Here is a 14,111-nt window from a genome sequence, read left to right as displayed (position 1 = left end):
ATTGATGGGAAAAGACCCCTGAACAGTATGGTTTCAGTTATTGCAACTAACAGAAAGTAGGGGGAGGCGGCTGATGGGACAGACACTTGAGTAGTTACTTGCCTGATCGACAGATGGAAGATCAGATCAACTGAGAAGGGTTATATAATGTAAGGATTCATGCGCCAAAAAGGGGGGCGGAAATAATTATACCCAGAAAGTGAAAGGAATAATAAGAACATTAAACTCAATGGACAAGATCCATGGACAAACTTAGTTGACCTCTGTGCGTCCACCATGAACACCATGACTAACCATTGTCGAGTGACCAAGACCTAACCTTTCAGCCCACTCTCTACAAATTTTATTGTTTGGGCCTTTAACATACGAACCCAATACCAGTTTGGGATCGTTACAAATTGAGTCCTTACAATTTATATTTTAATGATAAAAATTGTGTTTAATTTTAAATGTATACATATTTATGCATGTGTTACATGCTATTTTTTAAAAAATAATTTGACTAATTATTTATATTTTTATAATAAAAAGTGTGTTTAATTTTAAATGCATCCATGTATTTGCATGAGTTACATGCTAGTTTATATATATTAATAGGCAAAACTTAGAGAAAGTTCAATTAGAATTTGAAATTAGAATCTAATTTTGCGCCAAGTGTCTAAATTTATTTAGGGACCATACCATAATTATCCACTTAAGTTTGTGCCATGTGTCCACTTGATTTTTTTAATTTTTATGCCAAATGAGTTCATGAGTTCAAAATACTAAGAATCTAATATTAATAAATTATAAAATTAAAAAAAAATTACACATATAATAAAAATCACCACACAACAAAGATCACCACATATACTATCTTATTAAAAATTAGAAGAAAAAAAATTGGTCACAAATAGTATTAAATTTAAGTAAAAATTTTAATATGTGATTAACTATATTTACTGTAGGGACACGATTTTTAACGACCCAATGGATGACGTTGGGTTCGTATGAAATGGGCCCGAACAATATGATTTGTAGAGAGTGGGTTTGAAAGGCTGGACCTTAGTCGTTAGACGGCGGTTTAGTCATGACTTTCATGGAAGCCCATATGAAAGCGGGTTTGGCTTGTATAGCTAAGCCTTACACGGATGTGGTTTGGGAGGTTTGTCTCCTCGGAATTAGTCCGAGGAGCGTTTCATTCTCACCATTCTCCTTCTTTTTCCTTTATAGGATCTCCCCTCCTCCCCTTTTTTTAGCTCTCTTTTCTCTTTTATACTAGTATTCACTTCTCATTCTTCATCTACGTGTCAGTTTCTCCTTATTTGGGGTATTTACTCGTCCAATCAATCCATACGTCAGAGTGGTTGGGAAAAGCTGGATAGCATGGTATGGAGGATGGGCTTGTCAGGTGTTGGGCTCCACATTATGGTGTTGGCAGCTTTCTTGTTTGTACTGCTCTTGTACTGAGTTTGTCATTTGCTTCAGGCGTTCTGTGAGGCATTGACCGTGAGATCCTCCTCGGCCACATTCTTGGGCTTTTAAGGGATTTTCACCATACGTCCTGGATAGCAGGGCTCCTCGGCCTAGGCTTTGGGCCTTTAATACAAGGTGGGCTGGGACCGCAGATTTGGGCTCCACATTTACCTTAAAAAAATAATTTGACTAATTATTTATATTTTTATGATAAAAATTGTGTTTAATTCTAAATATATCTACATGCATGCATGTATTACATGATATTTTTTTAATAATTTAATTAACTATTTACATTTTTATAATAAAAATTGTGTTTAATTTTAATTATATTCATACGCCTGCATGAGTTACATGTTAGTTACGTGTATAAACACAGCACAACTATAAGAGATGCTACGTCTACAATATTTTTATAACAAATCACAGGTGGTTAGTTGTTATTGGTTCAAATTTGAAACTAATACTAAGATTACTTTTTTGCCCCAACAATAACAACCAATAATAACTTGCCACTTAAGATTTGTTGTAAAAATCTTGTAAAAATATTGTAAACATATCATTTCTCGCAAAGCTATTCCATTGTCAAAATTTTCGAAGCCTCCCCGTAATCATGACGTTGTAATTAAAATTACTCTAATTATTTTTTAGAGCTGTGCAACAATGCGTTTTACTTGCCGCTCTGGCATATTCTGAACGGGTTTGAGTATAAAATAGAAAATTACCATTTATGAATTACGAAAACCTATTTTTATCTTATACTTTTACTTATAGGACCGATTGCGGGTCAAAACTCAAAAGACTCAAAACCAATTGGCCAAATCTTTTTATATTTTTATTTGTGAAGATTTATAGGTTGACAATTAGTCATTTTTTAAGCAAACCATTTGATAATAATGATGTGTAAGTAACAGTAATACTGTGGGTTTTTTTTTTTTTTTTTTTTTTTTGGGTTAATAAAATGTATAGTCATGGAAAGTATCACGTCGGTTCCTTCCTATTATAATAAGACATAATTAAAATTTACCACATCGTTTTACCCAGTAGCCAGATGTTAAATTTGGACGTGGCATAAAAAAAAAAAAAATTTTGATTATCACTACGTTTTTTTTTTTTGGTAAATGATTATCACTATGTTACAACTTGCAAATGCAACTTATTTGATAATTTGATAATTCAAGATGCTTTTAAAATAAAAAAATAAAAGAATTGATACATTTTTGACCGCTATCCATTTTTATAATTGGATATATATTTTATGGATGTTATTTATATAAAAAAGTTACTGTCCTGCCGGAGTGGTGGGCCGCCGGCTGAGGATTGTGTTTCATGGAAATTCCTGGACTGCATGTAAACATGTTATCTATATATTATAAAAAGTTTTAAAACCACATAAAATGTTTCAACTGTTCACATTGTAGTGGTAAAAAAAAGTTGTGAATATAAAAGTGAGAGCAATCAGTTATAATGTAGTGCATTGAATATATAATTGTAACATTTTACGTGGTATTAAAATTACTCATTTATTATAAAGGTCATTGATTCTTCTTTTTTTATTAAAAAAAAAAAAGAGAGAAAATCTTGTTTGAAGACTTATCTCACAACTCTTTTTCCCAACTGTTACATGGAAATATGTGAGTGATGAAGAAAAATGATGGTCCATAGATAATTGATAAACAATTGCTTACAACCGACGAGTTTAAAATTGTAGAAAAAAAAAATGGTAAAAAAGAATGTGGTCCTAAGACTATTAAAATAAATAATTCCTGCTTTTGAAGTCTGTAGATGAAAGACTCTGTTGGTAACGAGTTTGATTAGTCAAACCAACACAAAAAAAAAAAAAAAAAAAACGTCACTTTCAAGATCTCTCTCTCTCTCAGAATCTCAAGTCTCAGGTACACAGCTCTTCTTATACAGCTGTTCTTGTACATCATCTCCCTTTAAATACAGAGAGACCCATTTCGAATTCTAAGCTCTAACTTGTTTTGAATTCATTCACACCCTTTTGCCTCATCTCCTTCTTCTGCTATTTGCAATTCACCACAGTGCACAAAGACATGGGAACTCAAGCTCCAACCGACCAAGACTCATATGCCCGTTCTGAAGTTAGTCTCTCTCTCTCAAATTTCTGATACTTTAAATTTCCTAAGTTGTTGGACTTCTGTCTTTAGCTTTTTTTCTTTCTTGTTTAAATTTTCTGTATGCTTTTGTGTGCAATGTTTTTCTTTCTTCTTCTTCTTCTTTTTCTTCTTAGTTATGAATTAGGACTTTTTGAGTTCTCTGAAGAGAGATTTCCTTTTGAAGGAAAGAAAATGAAAACTGGCTAGAATACGTAACATTCACAAAACTAAATTTACAGGTTTATAAATATTTTTCATTGGTTCGTCTCTCTTTATAAATATATATATATAATCACTATATAATTTTATTGGGGTCAAATGTTTGTTGTTACATTACATTATAATGGGAGTATGTACTTGACTTCAGCCAAAATAATAATAATAATAATAATAATAATAATGTAAGTATGTAACGTAGTGTGCTACGACACAATTTTCTTCTTCATTAGCCTAATCTAATAAACATAAACTATTGGTCTTTCTGATTCAAATTTTTCCCAAGCATGAGATCATGAAATGGTTATGAGTAGAGAATTGGGTAAAGGAAAGAAGACTCTTCCTTAATTAACTCAACCCTTTCTTTACGGCATCTTTTTAATTTCCAAAATTTGATTTGATTTTTCTCCTTTAGATTTAGAAGAAGTTTGCCCATCGTTGCATGTTGCCTGTTGGGCTCTTCTTAATTCACGCGTGGACCCCTCTCGCTGCTCTCATGTGATTTTCTCCTCTGCCTTAAACGGATCTCAGCCGAAAGGCTAATAAAGATATTTTCAATTAATGTATACGCGTCATGCTTCGGTCTATGCTATTTTCGCTGCTTATAGCAAGTTGTCGTGGACTTTTTTGTGTCCCTAACATTATTTTTTTTCAAATAATGGTTTTTTCTTTTTTAAAATTCTTAAATGTGATAAAATTTGGGGCCGTTGGGTAGAAAAGTTTGAGTAATATTTTTTGTAATTTTTTGAAATATATGTAAATAAAAAAATGTGTGAAAAAGTGTGTAATTTTATTTAAAAATTGAAAACAGTAGTTTAAACTTGTTTACCAAATAAACCCCATGTTCATTGATGATAAAAAATAATTTTTTGCATGAATACTAAAATCTAAAAATCAATTGATGTTTTGACTTGATAATAAAAGATAATTATTATGAAACGAATTAAAATTCTACTATATCTTATATAAAAAAATAAAAACAACTCCACGGAGGTCGTATTTTGGTATCTGGTATGATGTATTAATAAAATTCTTTGCGCTCTTCCACCCACCAAAAAAAAAAACTCTATTTTGTGTTGAACACCAAACTTATAGTCATTTTTTTTGTACATATATATAAAGGAGTCATCCTCAGGTCTGCCAAATTTTAGGCCGGTGATCTCGATACAACCCGGTTTCTTTATACCGAGTTCCATGTGACTCTGCCTTCTTTGCGTGACATGAATAGAACAATTAATGAAGACGAGAGAAAAGATGCATGGTTACCAAATTTGCGTGTTCGATAATTGTTATACTATTTAAAAACATGAATAGAACCTTTTTAATTTTTTTTATTTTATTATTATTATTTTTTTTTTTTGCTAAAGGAATAGAACAATTAATTCTTCTTTTATAAGTAGTTTCATGTAAGGTAGACTAGCCGCAGTAGGTACTGTGATTAGGAGGGTTTTTTTTTTTTTTAGTGAAATTGGGAGATCCTTAATGTAAAAGTGATTATTCTACATAGTACCAGTCAAAAACAACATCCTTTTATATATATATATATATATATATATAGAGTTTATGACCCAAACTAATTATAGGTTCATGTAGTTTGTAGAACAAGTAAAAATTTACATTTGGTTAGTCTAAGATTAGTGTAGGGTTAGTTAATCAAGTACTCTTTAGTATATAGACCCTATATTTGATTCTTTGTAAATAAGAGCTTAATTAGAATATATAGTCGTTAAGGACCTTTTACCATAAGCATAGGCCGTCAAACCAAACCACATAAACTTTTGTATATACTCTCTTTTATGCTTTCATTCATCATTCAATCACTCACAATTACACAACAACTTTAACAATATTTATAAGGCAACAAACAAGTAGGGGGCTTTTTAAAATACATGAAAAAGTAATTGAGCTTTTCCGGCATGCTAGGGAAGTGGGGGAGATAAATAATTATAGGCTGAGCTAAAAGGAGTTTTTTCCATTTGATACCAAGTGATATTTAGGAATAGGATAAAATAAAATAAAAAAAGTCAAATTGAGTGGAAACGTGATTGGAGGCGAGTGGGCCTCTACTAGGTTTTGTTGACTTACTGCATAAGCAGCCCATGGAGAATTTACAACTCCATGGGCCCATTAGCCCATGTCAGTGTTGAATAAAGTTCAAACTTCAAACAAACCAAGTGGGTCTCTTTGCTTGGTCCAAAGAGGATGTGAATAAGACACATTTGATTTTATATAAAATCTGACAACTAACAAGTTGGCAACTGTTTGGCCTTTTAACTTTTCCAAAGACTTGGGGATATATGCCTAGTTGCCAACTGATATAATAAGCTTCAACTTTCAAGAATTACTCTAGTGCGCCTAGGACTTTTAAGGCAATCTGTAATTATAGACCCCTCCACTCCAGCACTTGGGAAACATCATTATTTTGTGCTTACCTCCAAAACTAGTTTATATGAAAATGAGTTCCAATTTCAAGGGAAAGGCACACATTCATGATGGTCACCAGTACACTATCTTTTTCTTTTGATCTTGATGTTCACTAACTTCAATTTTATTGGATTAAGTTACCACTAAAAAGCTATATTTTTTATTTTTAAAAAACAAAAAAAAAAAAAACTTCTATCTAGATACAAATAGTTGTTCCATTTGTTGTATTCCACTTCATGTTTCACCAATCATGGAATAACAAGTGTTTGAATTTTTTTTTTTTTTTTTTCATTTTAAACTTTATTTAATTTATAAATAAAGTCAAATGAATACATGACAAGTTATGACTAATGGAGTATAAAGTGGAATATAAAAAGTGAGACAAATAATTTATATTCCTTCTTTTTAGTTTTTCTAGTTCCAACATTATTGATTTTAGTGCTCCTTTGAATTGGCTTATTTATTCAAAGAGAATAAAAATATAGTTATAAGGCAACAAAAAAAAAAAAATGAAGTTTTAAAAAAAATTGTACATAAAAAGAAAAAGAAAAAAATAAAAAAACTAAATCAGCAATAAGCAAAAAAGCATTGCTTGTAAACTGTCATTGATACTGATGAAGACTTGTGTAATCGTCAAATACAGATTGATGAGAAATTAGCAAAGGAGAAGGCTATTGATGATTGGCTTCCAATTACTTCTTCAAGGAATGCAAAATGGTGGTATTCAGCTTTCCACAATGTCACTGCCATGGTTGGAGCTGGTGTCCTCAGTCTCCCTTATGCTATGTCAGAGCTTGGATGGTATGTTTTTAATGTTGTGTTACAATTATGTTAACCTTTGTCTAGTAATTAAGAAATGACTTTCAAAACTGAGCTTTCCTTTTATCAATTTCAGGGGTCCTGGTGTGGCAATACTAGTTCTATCCTGGATCATTACTTTGTACACTCTATGGCAAATGGTTGAGATGCACGAAATGGTACCAGGAAAACGGTTTGATAGATACCATGAACTGGGTCAGCATGCCTTTGGTGAAAAGCTTGGTCTTTATATTGTGGTGCCTCAACAGCTCATTGTTGAAGTTGGTGTGAACATAGTCTATATGGTCACTGGTGGGACATCATTGAAGAAGGTCCATGACACCGTCTGTGGTGAACCTAGTGATCACTGTAAAAGTATCAAATTAACATACTTCATTATGATCTTTGCCTCTGTTCACTTTGTGCTCTCCCACCTTCCCAACCTCAACGCTATCTCCGGTATCTCTTTGGCTGCTGCAGTCATGTCCTTAAGGTACACTCAAGTCTTATGTGCATTTCATTTCTCTAAAATTATGTGCCAACTTTTGTAACAAGCATTGCTTTTGGTTTATGTACAATTCTTTAAACCATTGCTTTTTCCATGCAAAACTATACTTCTTCAATCAACTTTCAGCAAATAAGCATATCAGCAAAATGCTCATCCAAACGCACTTTAATCTTATAGTGTTTCATTTCTCTAAACAATATGCAATATGCTAATATGTGATTGGTATTTTGTTTGGCAGCTACTCTACCATTGCCTGGTCAGCTTCTCTTAACAAAGGTGTTCAGCAAGATGTGCAATACGGCTACAAAGCCAAGTCTACTGCCGGAACAGTCTTCAACTTCTTCAATGCCTTGGGTGATGTGGCTTTTGCCTATGCTGGTCACAATGTGGTATTGGAGATCCAAGCCACAATCCCATCTACACCAGAAAAGCCATCAAAGGGGCCTATGTGGAGAGGAGTTGTCGTTGCCTATATAGTTGTGGCTTTGTGTTACTTTCCTGTTGCCCTGATTGGATATTGGATGTTTGGAAATGCTGTTGAAGATAATATTCTCATCTCATTAGAGAAGCCTAAATGGCTTATTGTAACGGCTAACATGTTTGTTGTCATCCATGTTATTGGAAGCTATCAGGTAATGCCCATACTCTACAATATTTGTTTAAGCTTTACATATTTTTCCTCATATCTATAACATAACATCTTATTAATCAAACTCCTATTCGAATTTTTTTTTTTTTAATGTAGATTTATGCAATGCCAGTGTTTGACATGATAGAAACTGTATTGGTAAAGAAATTGCATTTCCGGCCTACAAGTACTCTGCGTTTCATTACACGTAATGTATACGTGGGTAAGTAAACTCCTCTCCCCCTTATGCTCATGTCAAACAATGTTGTGGGATCAAAAACCAATTTATGGGCTTGGTTTGAACTTAATTTTGTATGACATTTTTCTATTGCAGCATTTACCATGTTCGTTGGCATTACCTTCCCTTTCTTCGGCGGACTTCTTGGATTTTTTGGTGGATTTGCTTTTGCCCCAACTACATATTTCGTAAGCCACACCCTGTCATGAATCTTTGTCATCCTTAATTTTAGAAAAACGATATTTGTAAATTTTGTTGGAGCAATTACTATCCTAGAAAAAGAACTTTCATATAATCTCTGACTCTTCTTGTTTTTAATCCTCAGCTCCCTTGTGTCATGTGGCTTGCCATCTACAAACCAAGGAGATTCGGTTTATCTTGGTGGACTAACTGGGTAAGTTCCACTTGATTTTTGTTCCTTTGTCATTATGTTTTGATTTGCTTGGAACTTTAAGTTTAGTTGAACTTATTTGGCTTCATTGATTTCAGATCTGCATTGCATTTGGCCTTTGCTTAATGATTTTATCCCCAATTGGAGGATTGAGGTCTATCGTAATTAAAGCCAAGACCTATAAATTTTACTCGTAAATCATCCTCCCAAGCCGAAAAGAAGTACTGGGTTAATGCAAATGCAATCCTTTTAGATAAAGGGAAGCCAATGATGCTGATGATGCTATTGATGTTAATAGTGGATGAGACTATCTGTAATCAATTGGACACATATATGTTGTCTTCGGAATGTTGGAGAATTGAGACATTGCTGTGTCTGTGGAGAAAGGAATTCTGGCTACAAAAGCAACTAACGGAGGATTTTGAATTTTCAATAGGCCTTTTTAATGTATTATAGGTCATTTTACTTTGTATGCATACATGTGTCATTAGGCTTATTTTTGCTTTTGTGAAGTGGGTATAGGTGTAACATTTATTCACCAAATACACTTGGATTTTTAGTATAGCTCATGGTCATCGACCAATGGTACTTGTTAGTTCAGCCTTCTTGCCTGTAGTGTGGTGTTACCTTTTTTTTCTTTTTTCTTTTTTGAGGAGAAGTGGTGTTACCTTGTTTTGCAATACATAAGAATGTTATGATTTCGCATTGAATATTTTCGCTAAGAAAAATAACTTCATATTTCAACTAACTAATATATATAACCTAATATCAATGGCGGAACTAGAATTTCAAGTTAGAGGGGGCAAAATTAAAAGACAAGATTGAAGGTAGAATTAATCTAAGATAAATTAATCGATACTAAATACACACAATTTAAACATGTAATTTGGATCTTTAAAATAAATTGGAAAAATAAAGCAATGTAAAAATATTAAGAATATAGCAATATGCTTATAAAATTCTATTCGGCTATACGCAACTCAATACCATGAATGTTTCTAAAATTTCATATAGACATTTTTACTTTTTTATGTCGTTAAAATTCAAGTTTATAGTAAAAACTCAAGTTTGATATTGAAAAGGTTGATAACTAGAGAAAAAATTGTAAGCCGGAAACCATCTGGTGAGGCGCTAAAATAGACACATTACACAAAAACATAGATTTTTTCTTTCAAAGTCCAATTCAGTATATATATAGTAAAATCCTCTTTTTTTTTTTTTCAGTCGTAGTTGGCAAAGTAGTGTGCCAAAAAAAAAGTACTATTAGATGGGACCCATTATGTAAAAAAAGTGTTGATTGGCTTTTGTGTCAATTGTCAAGTGGGCATTTTACACCACTACTGCTTGAGAAAATTTGAGAAGGCCGGGGGTGGGAAGTGCCCCCCTCAATCCCCCCTCCCTCCGCCCCTCAATCCCCCTTCCCTCCGCCCCTGCCTAATATAGAAACTGTTGTTGACTAGATAATGTCACTATAGTTTCCTCAAATGAGACTACAAGTATGAATCCCTTGAATCAGAGTTGGCTAGTTAAGACTTAAGCCTTGTGGTGAAGTCAAATTTGAAGAGAATTGACAACCATAGGCATGATACTATGCACACATGTGTGTATATAGATGCGCCTGAACAACACATAAACATATTATATATTACATATTACATATATATATATATATATATATATCGATACCGATGTAATGTACCATTTTGGGTTACCACTAATTTTATTCTCTATATATTAATTTATATTAGTAGAATAAAATTGATATAACTAAGTAACCTAACTATTTATTCAATTTAGAACACATCAAATTAAAAATATAATAAAAGTAACTACAAGTATGATTTCATAATAAAAAGGTTTTTTTTCTTAATCCTAATAATAGGAATTGTCTATAGATTTTTTTTTTTTTTTTTAAAAGTTTAATATATACTCTTTATATTTCACACCAAAACTAGTTGTAAGAATAAAATAAAATAAAATACAAAGTATATCACCAATAGAACTTTGTGGTCTCCTTTATTTGGGAAATTAAATAGTAATTTTTTTATATACTAAACTGGGCCTTAGTACGATCTTGAATCCTTTTGGTTTTGGATGGAGGTATGTTAAGGAGTTAAGTATGATTTTGGGTAATAGGATAATAATGACCTAGAATGTGAACTAGAGAGTGATTGGGGCGACTTTTGGTTCATGGTGACTAGTGTTTGTATATAATGAATAGGATGATTTTGGTGATATGTAATGGTGGTTTTAGTTGAGGTAAATGGTTTCCTTTTTTTTTTTTAGTTGAGATATAGTTGGGGGATTTGAATCTTAACGGCCTGTTTGGTTTGAGCAAAAAATGGATGTATTTTGTATTTGTTTTCAATTTTTTGTGGAATCCACCACTAAAAACTTGTTTGACTTTGTATTTGTATTCAGTTTTCATTTTTATTATCCAAAAAAATAGGATCTGAATACAAAAACTAAATACAACTTTTTAATGTTTTCGTTTTCTTGAAAATGAATACTATACGTACCCAAATTCTACTATATGGACCAGGATGAGAATTGGGCACACAATCTACTTGTATAGTGGGCTTAGTATTTCCTACTAAAGGCAGTTCCACCTCAAATCACTCTATAGCTTCCTTAATCCCGGTAAACACCCTTGCACTCCTCTCGGTGCTGCTCACCCCCATGGTCTCGCTTATTTGCTCTCTCTCTCTCTCTCTCTCTCTCTCTCTCTCTCTCTCTCTTACTTTTTCTCTCCAGAAGTGCCAACCCTTTGTTCTCGTTCTATTCTCCTATTTATATTCTGAAATGGGTGGAGGCGTTATGATTACCTCCTGATCTCACTCGTGTGGGTGGGATCCAATCTACTTATCCCTGATAAGGGTTAGGTTTGTTGGAAATGGTGCTAATGGCATTAGAACTGGTTCCAGCCTCCAAAAGATTGCTCGGCAGCGATATTCCCCAAAGCACTATCAGACCGCCGAGAACGTTGGCTTTCCCGAGCAAGTATGCTACCATTCAAGTCATGGTTGATCAGCAGGGGCTCGCTTCGCATATGTTCAAGACAAGATGGGCTCATCATGACACTTAGGCTAAATTTGGGCCTTAGAGTGCGTTCGGCCCAAGATCAAAGGTCCAATGGGAAAGGGGATCGTACACTGTTCTATAAGGCCTGGGCCCATTCCCCGTACAATAGCCCCCCCTTGATTAGTGCCTGGCCTCCGGTAATGAATCGGGACAACCCAACCAACGTCAGAGACTTCTTAGGGAACCCAACCATCAGTCATTAAAAGGACAAGATGACCATTAATACTCCCTCAAAAGGAGCGTTATGCCAAGCTGTCATGCTTAACCACAATCATAACTTGACGGTTCATGAACCAAGGTTGCACGTGTGGGGGTTACAAAAAGAATTCAGAAAGTTTTTTCCGCCTTTCCACTCCATTAAATGCCTTCACCCTATAAATAGTTCCTTCCGTTTCTTCAATTTACATTTTGCTTCCCTACTCCTCAAAATTTCTCTCTACCGAGCATACTTCTCTTGCGCACAAATCCTCCAACCAAGAGCACTACCCTCTATAGCCCTAGTAAGTTTTCCTCTTTTCTTCAATTTCTTTTCCTCACTCTAGTATTAGGAATGGGTTATTTAAACCTTCTTGACAACCTTCTTGACACTAAAACGACTCTGCCTAGTTTTAGGGTAGCTTACAACATTCCTAGGGATGTAGGTATAGCTTACTACCATGAGGGTGACATCACTCTTCAACGACGCCCTCATGTAGTGTTTTTTCCTTTAATTGCCATTTTGGAAGGAAGGGTTAGGTTCTCCGTAGATCCCCTTATACTCAATACCCTTAGGTTCTATGTTTTGTGTCCCAACCAACTCCCTCCTAATTTTTCCCTAGTAGTGAGTTGCGTTAGCCACTTAAATCAAATATACGAGTTACAATTAGGCCACCATGATATCAATTTTATGTACAGCCTATGCGGTAACATTAGAATAGATTATTACTTGAAAGTTTTGGATGTACAGGTACGACTCATATCGTGCCTCCCCGACTTTAACAAAAATTCGGAGGAAGAGTACGTTCGGGTGAGCGATAACTGGCTCGCCAGCGTGCTTACTTGCCCAACTTCGCCACGTGACGTTGGTCGATATCCTACATATTTAACTATGTGGCTTTTAGTATTTTTCTCATTCTTATTTTCATTGAAACAAATACTAACCTACTTGTTCTTGTTTTGACGCAAAAGGCAAGAAGTTCAAACTAGACATCAGAGTTGTGCATGTGAGAGATCTTAATTTTTTGCTCTAGTCAGAGATATTTGTGCATTGTAACGGGCAGCTCCATGTGTCCCACCTCATACTTGGCTGCAATCCGGTCTATTCGTTGTGGAAACCTTTTGGACAGGTCTTGCTAGTAGATAGCCCCCTATTGTTGTACATTGACGAACGTCATCCTAACTTCCTCCCCCCGAATCTTACTGTAGGCGAAGCTCAGGACTTCGATCCCCGGATAGTGAGAGCAGAGTCCCTAATGCCTATGAGGGACGACTCGGCAAATCTCATCTCCCAAAACCAATCCGTCCACAGACCTGTTGGTGAACTCGAAACCCTAGTTCAACCAAGCGGGCAGGTAGCAGTCGAGTCTGTAAATTCATCCGAAGCAGAAATCAATCAAATCGAGGGAGAGATGGTGTCAAAGCGGATGCTGACCCTCGACTGTTTTTTGACTAGCGCCCGTCCTGCCGCGCAACAGCAATAGCCTCATGGCAAAAGCCCAACTCTCCCTTCTCTTCCTCCTCCTAGCCACTCCTGAAAAAGGTAACACACTACCAAATAACTGCCTAGGGTCACAGATGATGCTCCCTCAAGAACCCCACCACCCCGAGCGTCTGGCGGGATCACTATTCGAGAACCTACTAGTGACGCTTGGCCAACTGCCCTTGTTAGGTCCAATATGGCGTCTTCCTCGCAGCCATAAGTGGGCTGGCATACTACCTTCAAGCTCGGTAATAAGCCTCTTCCTGTGATGGCTAGCGTCAGGACCTAGGCGCAGGGTGAAGGTGGGCGAGTTTCACGAAGTTTGGCACATGGTCTCCTTCTACCCGAGGACATGCATTTCTTCTCAGGTGGGACAGATGGATCGCTAGCTAACCGGCTACACACTGCCCTATATTTTCTTTGTTGTATGTACACACTTGTACTTTCTTTCTTTTCATGCTTGTCATTATTGTGTTGTCAAGCCGTGCAACTGGCTTACATCATGGATGAATGCCTAAAGGAAGCCGTCGAGGACACCGACCGGGAGAAGGCTTTAAAAGATGTGGCCGTCACT

The 14,111-nt window shown here is 35.1% G+C and overlaps 1 protein-coding gene across 1 annotated transcript; it reads left to right on the top strand.

Annotated features, from left to right (window-relative positions):
- The first annotated feature begins 3,371 nt into the window (after positions 1-3,371).
- Positions 3,372-9,479, top strand: LOC115976502 (lysine histidine transporter 1-like). The gene is made up of 8 exons (XM_031097807.1): positions 3,372-3,560; positions 6,859-7,016; positions 7,111-7,506; positions 7,760-8,153; positions 8,267-8,372; positions 8,484-8,575; positions 8,713-8,781; positions 8,877-9,479. Exons 1-8 carry the CDS (start codon positions 3,513-3,515, stop codon positions 8,973-8,975), a joined length of 1,362 nt encoding a protein of 453 aa, XP_030953667.1. The 5' UTR covers positions 3,372-3,512; the 3' UTR covers positions 8,976-9,479.
- The last annotated feature ends 4,632 nt before the right edge of the window (positions 9,480-14,111 follow it).

Source organism: Quercus lobata, chromosome 2 (assembly GCF_001633185.2).
Source record: "Quercus lobata isolate SW786 chromosome 2, ValleyOak3.0 Primary Assembly, whole genome shotgun sequence".
In the NCBI taxonomy this organism is placed as follows: Eukaryota; Viridiplantae; Streptophyta; class Magnoliopsida; order Fagales; family Fagaceae; genus Quercus; species Quercus lobata.
The sequence above is the reverse complement of the archived record's forward strand: the minus strand, read 5'-3'. Positions and strand labels throughout refer to the sequence as shown.